The sequence below is a fragment of the Dromiciops gliroides genome, chromosome 2 (genome assembly GCF_019393635.1).
Source record: "Dromiciops gliroides isolate mDroGli1 chromosome 2, mDroGli1.pri, whole genome shotgun sequence".
NCBI lineage: Eukaryota > Metazoa > Chordata > Mammalia > Microbiotheria > Microbiotheriidae > Dromiciops > Dromiciops gliroides.
In genome coordinates, this window is record NC_057862.1 from 260,882,447 (window position 1) to 260,897,196 (window position 14,750).

Sequence of the window (14,750 nt, forward strand, 5' to 3'; positions counted from 1 at the left end):
CTGGGTGATAGACCTAAAAAATACAGTCATCAATCATCTCATTAGCAGAACCAGCATTCAGCTGTGAGAGTAGGTGACCCAGGAGGCTGTCCCTAGAAGGCCCTTTCACCATCACATGAAGCTGCACTTCAGTCCACCTTCTCAGTTGACTACCCTTGCCTTATGAGTCTACCACTGTTCCCCACTGTTGCTAGGCACATACAGAGAACTACTTGTTACTTTCCCTCTCCTGTGGAATGCATACCCCTACCACTAACCCCCGCCCCTCAACACTGGAGGCCAAAAATAAACACATTCTTTTCCCTCTCCCCCACCAAGCAAAAGATTTGGAGAGGTTCAGGCCACCCTGAGTTCTTGTTAACAGGATGAGGGGTACAAAAAGGGAAGTATTCAGCCTCTCAGACCCAAGTGCATTGCTCAATAGTCTTTCTAAAGCAGGTCTTGAAATTTGGCCCCAAAGAAGGATTGAGATGTACCATTTTCCCTTTGTTGCTAAGGTGGGGGAATCTAGATGAAATGTCTGCACTGTAAAATTCAGGGAATGAACTCCTTGCTTGTTTAAATGCTTGTTTTTTCCCTTCAAACTTTTAAAATCTTGGTTATAAGGGATAGCTTCCTGGGGAGAGGAGAGGGATGTATCCAGAAACAAACATGACATAAAATCCTAAAAGTATCAGTGCTTTTTTTTTTAAAGCAGGTCTCCACAATTTTCCAAGGAGCACATGAGAGGATACACTTGGTGGCACAGTGGATAGAGTGCTAGGGTTGAAGTCAGGAAGACCTGAATTCAAATCTGCCTTCAGATACATACTAGCTGTGTGACCCTGAGCAAGTCATTTAACCCTGTTTGCCTCAGTGTCCTTATTTGTAAAATAAGCTGGAGAAGGAATGGCAAACTACTCCAGTTTCTTTGCTAAGAAAACTCCAAACAGGGTCACAAAGAGTAAGATATGACTGAAAAACAACAAAGCATGCACTGGCAAAAGGATCATGAAATCATAAATTTGGAGCTTAAAAGGACCAAAGGGACCATAGAGACCATCTACTTTAATAGTCAATAAGTTTTTATTAAGTGCCTAACCAATGTGCCAGGAACTGTGCTCATCAATAGGGATACAAATAGAGGCCGAAGACAGCCCCTGTCCTCAAGAAGCTCATAGTCTAAAGGGGGAAGCAACAAGCAAACAAATATGCACAAACAAGCTATATACAGGATAAACAGGAAATAAAAATATGGGAAGGAACTAGAATAAAGGGGAAACTGGAAGTAATTTGCTGGATGGATGGATGACAGGAAGGAAGGAAGGAAGGACTGACCTACTGAGTTCCAGACACTGTTGTAAGAAGCACTTTCCAAGTATCTCATTTGATCCATGCAACCCTGGGAGGCTATTAGTATCACCATTTTACAGAAGAGGAAACTGAGACACAGAGAGGTTAAGTGACTTGCCTAGGATCACACAGCTAAATGTCTAAGACTGAATTTGAACTCAAGTCTTCCTAACTCCAGGCCCAGAGCTCTCTCTACTGCACCCCTAGCCTGACTACAATGAAGGTATTCTAAAGTTCAAGATCCTCTACTCTATTAGTAAGTAGTAAGATATTAAGGTAGTATCCGAACCTATGTTCTCTGATTCCAACAATATAACCTCTCTCTGAAAATTTTCTTAGGCAATTCCCAAGCCAAATTTGTAAATGATGATGATGACAAACTAGCAATATATATATGATATGTATCATATATGTGTGATTTAAGATTTACAAAACACTTTATAAATATTATAAAATATTTTTCCTCACAATGCTGGAAAGTAGGAATAGGTTATCCCTAGTTTACAGATGAGGAAACTAAGGCAGACAGAAGTTACATGACTTCCCCAGAATCACACAAGCTAGTAATTGTACTTCTAAGGCTGGATTTTAACTTAGGAATTCCTGAGCCCAGGTCCACTACCCTATCCACCATGCCATCTAGCTGCCTTATAAAACATACCTTACTTAATAGAACATAAAGTACATTATAGAAACAGAATACTTTCCTCATAGCACTGGGAAATAGTAGTCTAAGAGATTGTGCTAAGCACTTTACAAATATTGTAAGTGTTTACTTAATAAATGGCTGTTCTCTTCTCCACCCACCACCCTTCCCCTATTAGGGCATTTCTGTTTTATAAATGATTCAAATAAGATTCAGAGAGCAATCGGAGTGATTGATCCATGATCACATGGCTAGTAATTGTCCAGGCCTCTTGATCCCTGGACCCAGCATTCTTTTCATTCTATCCTATCTCTTACCACTAAAGCTATCACCTCTCTCTTACCCAGTCTTCTTTTCTACCAGTTAATCTTTATGTTTCCTCCAAGATCTAAATTCTAGTGTTGGGCAGGCACAGTTGAGGTCTATGTAAGCAGGAGCCCAAGGAAAACACATTAAGGCCCTCCTCTTGTGCTCCCAGTCCACCACCGGGACTGGGAAAGAAGTTAACTGGAGAATGTGGAGTTGAAGTCTGAAGTGGATGCAAATTTCAGTCTGAAAGAGCCAGAAAACGGATTTTCTTGGGAAATATTCAATAACTGGGCCCCAATCAAAGGGGTGGTATTAGCCACCTCTTTAACCTTGCTAAAGACTAAAAATTCTCCTCAATCACTGACAAAAAGATGTATTACTAAGAGGAAACTAGGCCTGTTGGGTTACCTCTCCATGGGAACACCCCTGTCCCACAAACTGTCCAGTAATACCACCATGAGAAAGAGAATACAGGACTGGAAAGCCACAGATTTGATCTGGTGGGACAGGCTAAGGGAATCAGCTTAGCTGGGTTCCACTTCCTTCTAAACTTCATTTGTAGGACTAAGCTCCATTTAATAGGTAGCAGGCAAGCCAATAGCAAAGTCAGTTGCTCCCCTGAAAGGTACTTGATTATTCATTTTATTTCCCATTTCCTCTTTTGTTGTTGTTGTTGTTCAATGTTTCAGTCAAATATTACTCTTCTTGACCCCATTTGGGGTTTTCTTGGCAAAGATAATGGAGTGGTTTGCCATTTCCTTTGCCAGCTCATTTTACAGATGAGGAAATTGAGGCAAACAAGGCTAAGTGACTTGCCCAGAGTCATGAAGGTAGTTAAGTGTCTAAGGCCAGACTTGAACTAGTAAGAGCAACAGTAAGCTAACCCTGCAATCAAGCAGATCCTGAATGCATTTATACCTGTCTGGATATCTCCCCATTCAAAGAATGAGATAAAGCCAGTGGGCCCAGCACCCACTCTAAGGACAGGGTGACCAGGAATAGGGGGCAGAATGTCAAGTTTCCCAGGTAAGGTCCTGAGGCCAGTGCTCCCATTTCAATTCAATAGCACCGTCCCTATCCCTAAATCTCATATCCAGGTTAACCTGTGTAGGAGGTACTGGCTTATCTGGCATGAAGCCTATTTCAAGTTAAAAAAAAAAAATCACTGTGGCACTTGATAGCAGCAACCTGTACTAGAAGCCAAGCCTGACCTCCTGTAGAGGTAGAAGTAAGCCTCATGGTGGGGGCAGGGACAGAGGGGAAGAAAAACAATAGGAGGGAAGAGAAAAAACAGGATCAGCATTCAACAGGCTTCAGCAGTCAGCCTGCAGGGAGAAAAGCAGGGGGAGGTGTACTTGGGAGAGAGCTCCTGCACCCACACGGGTTACTCATCACTTTGCCTGCATTCCCTTTCCCACCCTCTCACTCTCTCTCACACATACACCCCCACAAGAACCAGCAGGGAAAGGGGAGTCTTTTCCAACATGTGTTCCAGACCAAGTCCCATTCCCACCATGACTTTGCAGTCTTATCTCTCCATGTTCCCCACCCTTGGGCTTCCCAGCTCCCAGGACTGGTCCTTCCCTGGGCCTTTCTTTGTTCAGAGTTCTATACAGCTGGACTGCCTCACCTTATTCTATCCCCACCCTTCCCTCCATACTCTCTGCCTAATGAAAGCTTTCCCTGATTCCCCCAGTTAGAAATGTTTCTTCCTTACTGAAAGTACATTTTTTGTTGCACATGTTTGATTTTTTTTATTACTCACTCAGATCCTATCTCCCTCTTCTGTAGATTTTTTTTCTTTTAAATTTTCTTTAATTTTTTTTTTTTAGTGAGGCAATTGGGGTTAAGTGACTTGCCCAGGGTCACACAGCTAGTAAGTGTTAAGTGTCTGAGGCCGGATTTGAACTCAAGTACTCCTGACTCCAGGGCCGGTGCTCTATCCACTGCGCCACCTAGCTGCCCCTGTAGATTTTCTTTTTGATGAGAGAAGAAACAGTATTTTATTCATCCTTCTAGGTCCCCTAGCAATATGGGGTAAAAGATAGGGGACTGTCCTCCCAGAGTCAGGAAAACCTAAATTCAAATCCAGGCCTCTGACACTTAACTGTGGGCAAAATGCTTAACCACATCCAAAAAAAAAAGAGATTATATTGCAGAACTTACATCAAGGAAATCACAAGTGTGTGTATGGAAAAGGAGGAAGAATTGGTCATCTTCCCAAGGATAGGGTAGGTATTTAATAAATGTTTGTGGACCAGAATTTTCTAGTCACCCCAACACACTATGAATTCTGTTTTCTGAGCACCTCCAGCACTATCACCCTTTCACTTGCTACTTTACTACTTACACTTTTGTATTATAAATTGTCTTTGTGTCTAAGTCTTAGAAAGGCTTCCTTAAAAATTAGGCAAAGGGGGAAAAAAAAAGAAAATTAGGGAAAGGGAAGTTAGAACCCTAATCAGAGATTTACTCCATAGCCTATGTCAAGGAGAAGGTTTTTACATTAAGAGACAGGTCTCCCTGCCTCTCCACAGGGTCTCAGACATATACCACTGCCACCTCCCATCTCTGCCCCTGCAACTCAACAGAAAGGCCAGCTTTAAGAAACAATTATTTCGAGTCTGCTAGGTGGCACAATGGATAAAGCACAGGCCCAGGATTCAGAAGGACCTCAGTTCAAATCGGGCCTCAGACACTTGACACTTACTAGCTATGTGACCCTGGGCAAGTCACTTAACCCTCATTTCCACCCCCCCAAAAGGGTAAAAGAGTAAGAAACAATTATTTCCCTCAATTCTCCTTTAAAAAAACATATGAGCAAATGTATCTAAATATTTTGTGAACTTTAAAGTTTTATGAGGTCATTTATTATTATAATTATCATTGTTATTTTACTAATACCAAATGTGTTTATTAAGCTTCACTCTCGCTCTTGCTCTCGCTCTCTCTTTTTTTTTTTTTGTGAAGCAATTGGGGTTAAGTGACTTGCCCAGGCTCACACAGCTAGTAAGTGTCAAGTATCTGAGGCCCGATTTGAACTCAGGTCCTCCTGAATCCTGGGCCAGTGCTTTATCCACTGAGCCACCTAGCTGCCCCAAGCTTCTCTTAAAAAAAAAAAATCATGATAGCTTTAGTGGTCAAAATGTTCCTCAGCCATTCTTCAAAATCTAGGTTTTTCCCCCAAGTGCTTTCAGGGCTTCCCCCAAGTAGTAATACCACCTAGGTAGCCCCCCAACAACTAGCCCTGGATCAAAAATCAAAAGGCTGTCTGTTTTTTTGAGCAAACATCCCGCATCAGGAATAACCCTGCTCCATCTTCCCTCCCACACTTGGGAAACACTAGTCAACCCAAATGAAAAAGACATAGGCAACCTCAGAAGTCTTGACACCTTTACCCAGGCTCTGAAACCTGGACAACAAGTCTTCAATTGGCTATGGAAAAGGAAGGAGTCACTGAATGAAGTCCTTAAGGGACTCACTGGATTTACAGCTCTCAGGTCTTCCAATTATTAATCCTGTAAATACTCTTTCCACTACTCAAAGTGACAATGCAGAAATGAAGAACATCTACTGAGGACCTGAAAGAAAACACTTGACTACTTAACCACTGAGGTAGGACCCAGATTGAATGTGTTGAAATTTATTTTAAGGAAATTCCTATCAGTAATAATGGTCACTTACATTTCTATAGTACTTTAACTTTTTCATATGCATTATATGTCATTGAATCAGTAATTAGTAATAATTACTGGCATTAGCAACAATACAAAGATAATTAGCTCTATAACACTGTATTATCATCTTTTATCTTCCTCCTGATTTTTCTGTGAAGAGACAAGGAAGAAAACAAAGTATTATATCTCTTGAATTTTTATCAAAATTTCTGTTGATGAGGTCACTCAGAAGAGTGAAGTGATTCAACAAAAAAAGAGGTGAGGGTTAAGCTCCAATCCAGGCTTCCCCAAACCTCCTGCCTAGTAAGAAGGCCAATTTATATGAGCATTTCAAAGACTCTTAAGCTAAAGTTAAGAAAAATGCTGCGTATCCCATTTAAAATAGAAGAAACCAGAAAACTGGGACAAGGGTTAAGCATTGCTAAGTAAAAGCTTCTGGGTTCAAATCCCACCTGTCATTTTATTACCTGTGTGATCTCAGGGAAATCACTTCATCCTTCTGGGACCATTTCCTCATCTATAAAATGAAGGCATTGTAAGAGATGGCCTGACATGGGACGGTCTCTCATTATCCTAAACTGATGATCCTAGTGAGTAAGAGGTAACAGCTATGGGCTTCCAACTAGAAAAGGCCACCTCTATAAGTAAAGATGGTTGCCCTCTGCTTGGACTATATGGCATACACCTGAGAGCAATAAGAGAAGAGGTAGCTAGGGTTCTTTCAGCTTATGGAAATAATGTCACCTAAGACAACAAACCAATTTAGTTCATCTTTTTTTCATACCCATGATACCCTTGCTTGGCATTGCTGGAAGATGAGATAAGTTTCCTTTCAGTTCACACATAAGGAAAGGTTAGTTCATTACCAACGATTTCTTGAATGTTTAAGTTAGCTAGATAAGTGGAAGACCCTGCCCAGTTCCCAGAGGGCACTGTTGGAGAATTACTCCTTTTAGACACATTCATCTTTAGGGGGCAACTAGGTAGTATAGTGGAGATAGCATTGGACCTGGAGGAGGCAGGAAGACCTGAGTTCAAATCCTGCCTTAGATGCTTACATACTAGCTGTGTGACCCTAGACAAGTCTCAAATCGCTTACTGCCTCAGTTTTCTTTTCTGTAAAATGGAGATAAGAGCACCTTTCTTTCATGATTGTTATGAGAATGAGAATCTTTGTAAAGCATTTTGAAAACCTTTCAAAAGTGATAAATTATTAGATTTCCCAGGCTAATATGAATTTCAGACTTGGAGTCAGAAGAACTGTCTCCAAATCCTACCTCTTCTACTTGGTATGTGTTTAATCTTGGTCAATCACTTCATTTGTTCTTCATTTGTGGTTGTTGTTGTGGTGGTGGTTTTGGTTGTTGTTGTTTTGGTGAGGCAATTGGGGTTAAGAGACTTGCCCATGGTCACACAGCTAGTAAGTATCAAGTATCTAAGGTCATATTTGAACTCAGGTCCTCCTGAATTCAGGCCCGGTGCTCTATCCACTGTGCCACCTAGCTGTCCCTCTTCATTTGTACAGAGAGGGAATTAGACCAAGGTCTCCCAAAGCTTTAAATCAATCATTCCCTAATCCTCATTCATCTGCCAGCTTGACTCATTTAACATGGCCAAAGGGGGTTTTCCATTACAGCTGGACAGGTAAAACTGGTGTGGTTTTCTCACTGCCCGGAAAATGAGCCCTAAACAGCCGTTTGTCCCTTCAGTAACCCAGGAGGATGAGGAAGCTGGCTAAAGATAAAGTGGTTAACTATCACCTGCTAAGAGCTTGCTAGAGTCTCTTCACCAGTTTCAGTGTCTGCATTTGCTCAACAAATAGTTACCACTATTGACTAGAATTGAGACTCTCTGTTAAGTGTTACATAGATGCAAAAATGAATGTTACCAGTCCCTGATCATAGGAAACTTACTTACAATCTAGAGAAATACAAATCATATACTCAATAGCAACTCATATTTATGAGGCAGGTAATACAAGAATTGTTATCCCCATTTTGCAAAAGGCCAAATTGAGGTTCAGAAAGAGTAAAGTAATTTATCTTAGTCCTGGTCAAATTCAAAGTTGGGATTTAAACCCACATCTCCTGCTTCCTAGTCTAATGTGCTTTCTGCTCCACCCACACTGCCTGCCCCACCTTTACTGCCTACCTGTGTAGTGTAAGGACAGATTGCTATAGGGTCCAAGAAAGGGTGACATCAGGTTTAATAATACTGATAGGAATCTGGGAAGGCCTCAAGGGAGGACATGACATTTGAGCAAAGAACAGACACGATTTGGGTAGATGGAAAGTGGACCATTTGAAGAATTTGTGTACCTGGAGGTAATGACACTGATGAATTCAGAGACCATAAGTCTCTGAAGACACAAAAGCTATAAAAACCACTCAGGATAATCAATCATACTCTAGCCTCTTTATCAAAAGGCAATTTTCTTATCTCCTATCCCCTAGACTATCTCAACCTCTTCTATCCCTTAGAGTTCCTTGTTCCGTTCTTCAGCTCTAGGTCCCCGTTTCCCTCTGGCTTGAAGTCAGTTCTTGCTCATGTATTACTTTTACCATTCACCCACCCAGAGTGTGGTGATAGAATATTTGTGGAAGGCAGGATTTATCAAGTTACTCATAATATTACATAAGCTGTATTTATAAAAGGTTTCATTTTTTCAAAAACCCTTTCACATATAATTTCATTTGCTCACCACGACAATTCTGAGGTCAACAGGGTAGATATATTGCTTCTAATTTACAGGTGACAAAATTGAGACCCAGCAAGGCTTAGTTGTGACTTAGTAGTGGTCACATGACTTCATAAAACGCCCAAACAAGCCTGGAATGCAGACCTCTGCTCTCTTGTCCAGTAGCTTTTTCCATTACATCACAGTGCCTCCATCATAGTCTCTACCAAGACAAATCAGCTGTCTGCCGCCTGCAGACTCCCACTGCTACTGGGACCCTTCTATCTCCTGCCTCTCTTCTCCTTAAACAGACTTGGTACAAGTTGGGTCTTATATGTTCACCAAACTTTCCACTCACCCTTGTTCAAGCCTGGTTGACCCAACCAGAGCCTAAACCAAGAGTTTAGGACCATAAACTTACAAAAAAATCTTTGATGACTGTATTTCAAAATCCTTTGTTTTATGCCTTTATTCTGAGAAATGATCCATAGGCTTTGCCAGGTTGCCAAAGGGAATCATAACATTTTTTTAAAAAATTAAGAACCTCTGATCTAAATAAATGTTTTGGCTTTTCCATTTAGTTATCTTTCCTCTAGGGCTACCCAATCATTTCAGGACATTTGTTTGCCTTTTCTCCCCTAACTAGATTTTCAGTCCTACAGGGAGTGTGGACTGTCTCTTAGTATCTTCTATGATGCCTAACACAATACCAGGGACACAGTAGGTGTCAATTATAGTACTGTAAATAGGAGCGAGCAACATATGAGCTCATACACATTTTCCCTGGACTATTCTTTGACCACACCTTCTAGCATTCTCCCACCCCCAAAGTGAAACTAAATTCTAACCTCCAAGAAGCTTCACTAAAAGGAAACCTCCTCTCTTTGGCACTTAATTACCCTTTCAGAGAACAGGCACATTAAAGCATTGTGGGAACTGTGAATTGGTCCAACCATTGTGGAATACAATTTGGAATTATACCCTAAAAGCCACTAAACTGAACACATTCTATGACCCAATGATACCACTACTAAATAGATATCCCAAGAATGTCAAAGACAGAGGGAAAAGTCCCACATATACAAAAATAATTATAGTATCACTTTTTGTGGTAGCAAAGAACTGGAAATGAAGGAAGTGCTTACCAAATGGGTGAATAGATTATAGAACCATAGATTTAGTATTGGAAGGGACCTTAGAGATCACTGAATCAGATGAAGAAACAAAAGTCGAAATAGGGTAAGACTGGCAGTAATTGTCAGGGCCAGGATTATATATGAAACTCCTAGGACTCCAAGTTCAGTGCTCTTTCCACTGTACCACCACACAAATTATGATATATGAATGTAAAGAAATATCACTGTGCCCTAAGAAATGATGAATGTGAAAAGTTTAGAGAAACTTGAGAAAATTTGTATGAACAGATATAGATTGAAATAAGCAAAACCAAGGGAACGATTTACACAATGGCAAGAGTAATATAAAAGAAAACAGAAAAAATTCAGAATTCTTATTAATGAAGTGACTAGTCATGATTTCAAAAGAATGATAATGAATCATACCTCCTAGCAAGGAGGTGGTGGGATATCATTGAAGAATGAAACACCTATTTTCACACATGGTTAATGTGTTATTTTTTTTTCTTGAGTATACAAGACAGGGCTATCAATGGGATGTGTTTGGGTTGTTGTTGGGTTTTGTTTTGGTTTTTTTATTAAGATCAATAAAACATTTTTTAAAAATTTCTCTCAATTACCAACTAGTCCAGAAAAATAAGCCTGATTTTAAAATATGGCCCCATTTATTCTCTGACTCCCCCACATTTATCCTAGCCTCCCCTCTCTAAAGTATATGTGGGAAGTAGGGTGGGGTACTGGCGAAGGTGGTTAAATGACTTAGTTACGATACAAAGGAATTGGGGGGGGGAGTAGAAAATGAAGTCTACAGAAGACTATATATGGCAGAGAACCGGGAGCAGGCCAGGCACTCCCAGGCCCCAAGGTTGCCCCATTCGTAGGAAGCAGCAAGCCAAGCCTTTTAGCGTATGTGTTTTAAATTACCTTTGATTGTCTGATGAAGTGACTAAAAGGGAAATGTTTCAGGGCTTAGGATTCCAGAGTGAGCTAATACAGGATGCCTTTGGCTGAAGGGGGAAAAAAGTTCAGCCGGCTCGCGCCCACCCCACCCCACCCCCGCTCCTTTTAAGTTTAAAAAAGGGAATGAACGTTACCATTTTTGGACATGAGCGTTCTCCCTCTAGCCCAGCCCTAAAACCGCACTATCCTCCCCATTCGGAAGATCAGCTGGAATTGGGGGAATGGGAAGTGGGGGAGGAGTCCGAAGGAGGGGGTTGGGGGGGTGGCCAAAGGGAGGCGGGAGCCGTGAGTTTGCAAAGGGAAGACGGTCGGCGAGGTAGCACGCCGGAGATCCGGGATGTCCAAGGGAGGCAGACGGACTAGTTTCCTGGGTCCCGCTCCCGCAGTGGGGTTCCGACAGCAGTGGGGCGGGGGGAAGCTTTCCTGATCTCGTCCTGCAGCCGGCTGCTCCGGAATCACCTTTCCAACCAGTCCAGAGTCCCTGACCTCGTGGTGTCGAATCCAGAAGCCCCAGAGTGCACACTCAATTTGGGCACACAGTAGGGCTCTCCATAAAGATGCTTGAGAGACTTAACACTTACTTGTGCTTCCTCGTCGGAGCCCAGGGGCCAGGAGCCTTAGGGATTCCTAAGGATTCACCCCTCCCCCCAAAATAGTTTCTTCAGAAAGGGGAGAAAAGAGGGAGAGGGAAGGCGGGGGGGGGGAGGGGAAGAGAGAGGAAGGGTGGGCAACCGAAGGTGAGCAACACAAGCAGGTACAAATAGTAAGTAGATAAAAGTCCCTGGGTTGCTAACCACAAAAGGGAACTTCTCCCGAGCCTGAATTGGGCAATAAAACGGTTTGCTTTTCCCCATTCCACCCCCTCAGAGAGTCTCCAAGCTACCTTTTCTTTTTTTTTTCTTTTCCTTTCTTCCTTTTTTTTTTTTTGGCCTCTCGTTTAGGAAGAGTCGAAAAACGGATTGGAGCTAACACTCCCCGCTCTCCTCCCCCCCACCCAAAACCACGAATACACAACCACATCCACCTCCTACACGCTCTCGGGGAGACCCTAAATCGACTCTGCCGCTCCCCCTACCTACCCACCTACCCCTGCCAGCCCCGGGGTCGGAGCTACGTGGGCTGCTGTGTTGGCAGATCTCGGGGAGCGGGTGGGAGGCAGGGGACGGGGGAAGGAGAAGGGGCTGGCACGCAGCTACAGCTGCGCTATTAGATTATATACCCCCGGGTACCGAGCGCAGGACAAGCAAAGGAAACCAAGCTGCCACTGAACGCCATATGGAAGAGACGGCGGGAATGGGAAGATGGAAGGGGGAATGGGTCTCTCAAACCATCGATACCGGTAGTGGTCTTTGCCTGAGCTCAGCGCGCCCACCCCCAAACCGCATCTCTTCCCCGTACTCCCGGGCCTTCCAGACTCGAGCAAAGGGGCGGGGATGCCCGGATCCGGGTCACCAGAGGAAACCTGCCCGCTAATCCGCCTTATCTTCCCCTCCAACCCAACCTCTCTCCCCTCAGGGTTGCCGCTCCCTCCACATCCTCTACTCCACTACACACCGGAGAAGCGAAATTCACAGAAGCACCGGCGAAGCCCAACCCAGCCAGCACCTCCTCCACTCCCACCCAGCCACCTACCCCCCCTTTTCCTGCTAAATGCCTGAAACCTAACACCCCAATCCTTTAGCGCCCCTGCAAGCCTCGGCTGGTTCCCTCCCACGGCTCGCTGTGGACTCTTCTTGGGATGCAGGGTCTAGGGAAGGCGGCGATCACATCAGCAGGGCGCGGACTGGGGGAGGATGGAGACGATGGTGGTACGGCTTGGTTACCTTTCTTTGCTGCTTCTCCCAGGCGGGGTCAAGGAGCAAGTCTCTGTCCCAGTCCTCTTCCGGCTGCATGTAGTCATTGGTTTGTTGGGAATCATAATGATCCATGGTCGAATCTGCGTCCTTGGGTTTTGTCCTCCACCTTCTTTCCAGGCTGTGGCTACTGCCACCGTTTGAGTGGGGCTGGGCTGGTTGTGTGAACTCCCCTCCGCCCTGCTACAGCGCGGCTAGTGAGGAGCCGAGAGAAGGGCTGGCTATAGGGGGCGGGGGAGGGGGGCGGGAAGAGGCAGCAGCGGCTACGAAGGCAGCTCCTTCAATACCTGGACTCAAACCTAATCTTCGCGCACACGCAGCTGGAGGGAGAGGAGGAGCGCTGCTGAGAAGCGAGCAAAGCCCTCCCGAGCGGCTTGATTGGCTAATCTGAGAAGCCCAAACTTCCGATCTGCGCCTCTCATTGGGGCTTCCTGATATCCATCAGCCTCACAATTGCTGATATAGGTTGATTTGGGTGAATAACTCCCTCTTCTCTTTTCCTCACTCCCCTTTCCACCTCCTTCCCCTACTCCCTCTCTTTCCTCCTCCCTCTTTTCCCCCTAACATCCCCCCACTTCTTCTCTCTTCTCCCTGCCCCCCCCCTTCCCCTAACCCCAACCCTCCCTTTCTCTCTCCTTTACGCCTTCCCTCCCTCGGCACATTTGAGCCTAACAACAACCCTGTGAACTGGATAGATACTGGTAAAGCGAGAAACAGGGCTCTTGACTTCCAGGAAAGTGTTCTTCCTACTCAAGTCAAGCCAGCAAGCGCCTACTCTGTGCCAAGCATTGTCCTAGCTCTGGGGATACAGAGAAAGGCAAAAACAGCCCCTGATCTAATGGGGGGGGGGGGGAAACAATATGCAAGCATCTATGTATAAACAAGCTATATACAATGTAAGTGGAAGGTAATCTCAGAAGGCTTTAGCTTTAAGGGGGATCGAAAAGGCTTCTAGCAGAAGGTGAGATTTTACTATGATATTCCCACCTCTAGCAGCATCTACAGCAACAACTCTCTGCCCTGCTACTCTTCATAATTTCTCTGTCACTTTATTCCCGAGCAGAGCTTTATTAGGGGACAGGGAAAAACGGGGCGGGGGGGGGGGAGGATTGGACATTTTTCCTCGAATATATGCTTACCTTGCTTTTTCTTCACTCTTTTAGAATGTTATTAACTTCTCCCCATGTTTCTCGAGATAGGCTTCTTGAGGGTCAGAACTTGATCTGTTGAATTAATTCTGTACTTTCTTAAGCGATCTAGTCCATGTTCGCTGGATGCCAGCTGAGTTATATACTGGCTAGGAGAAAACTAGCTCAGGAAAGTGTTGATCCAATTAAAACTGCAAAGGGAAATGAGTATCAGAGATGATCCTAAGTAACAATTCTATGTCGATTGCATAGTCTTTTACTGTCATTGATATTTTGTATTTCATCCTATTCATTTCAGGACTTAACCCTTTCCTCCCTCCCTCCCTCCCTCTCCTACCCAATGATCCATTGGATCTTAACAAAGATTTTAAAAGAAAGAGAAAGAGATCAATTTAACAAAACCAGCCAACACAACCATTTCAGCTAGCATCATAACTATTCCACACCCAAACTCCTCCACCTCTACAATGAAGAGGAGATGCTTTTTTTTTTTCAATTCTTCTCCAGAGTCAACCTTGGTCATGATAATTACAAAGCATTCCTCTATATTTTATGGTTCTTCCCATTTACATTGATGTGGTCTGAGCATATTATTTATCTGATTCTGCATTCGTAATTAGAAATCCACTGAATTCATATTCATCATTTCTTATGATACAATGGCATCCCATTACATCCAGATTCAACAATTTGTTTATCTAGTCCCCAAACGGTGTTGTCCCCAGAAGTGCAACTGATCAGGCCTCTAAGCCTTATACAATTTATTCTAGAAGTGACACTTCCCACAGGAGCCTGCTATCCTGGGAGGGTTAAAGAAGTGACCATTGGAGGAGGAAATTTCCTTAGAGGAAGAGACCTGGTTTGGAGTTCTTTCAGTATCATATTTGGTCTGGAGGAAGAGAAAGTACCTTGCATTCCAAAGAGAGTTAGTAATGTTGCCACTATACACGTATGTGTAGTTGCTGGTCTTATGATTATTCTTAAGTTGTATCTCCCTTTTAGGGTTGTGTTA

At 43.6% G+C, this 14,750-nt stretch overlaps 1 protein-coding gene across 3 annotated transcripts in view; it reads right to left on the minus strand.

Moving 5' to 3' along the window:
* The window catches only part of ACTN1 (actinin alpha 1), a 132,820-nt gene extending 119,918 nt beyond the window's left edge, over window positions 1-12,902 (minus strand). For all 3 annotated transcript variants that reach the window (XM_043983099.1, XM_043983098.1, XM_043983097.1), the window contains exon 1: window positions 12,561-12,902. In XM_043983099.1, coding sequence (XP_043839034.1) covers window positions 12,561-12,665 — 105 coding nt within the window. In that variant the 5' untranslated portion in view covers window positions 12,666-12,902. The remainder of the gene's footprint in view (window positions 1-12,560) is intronic.
* Between the last annotated feature and the right edge of the window lie 1,848 nt (window positions 12,903-14,750).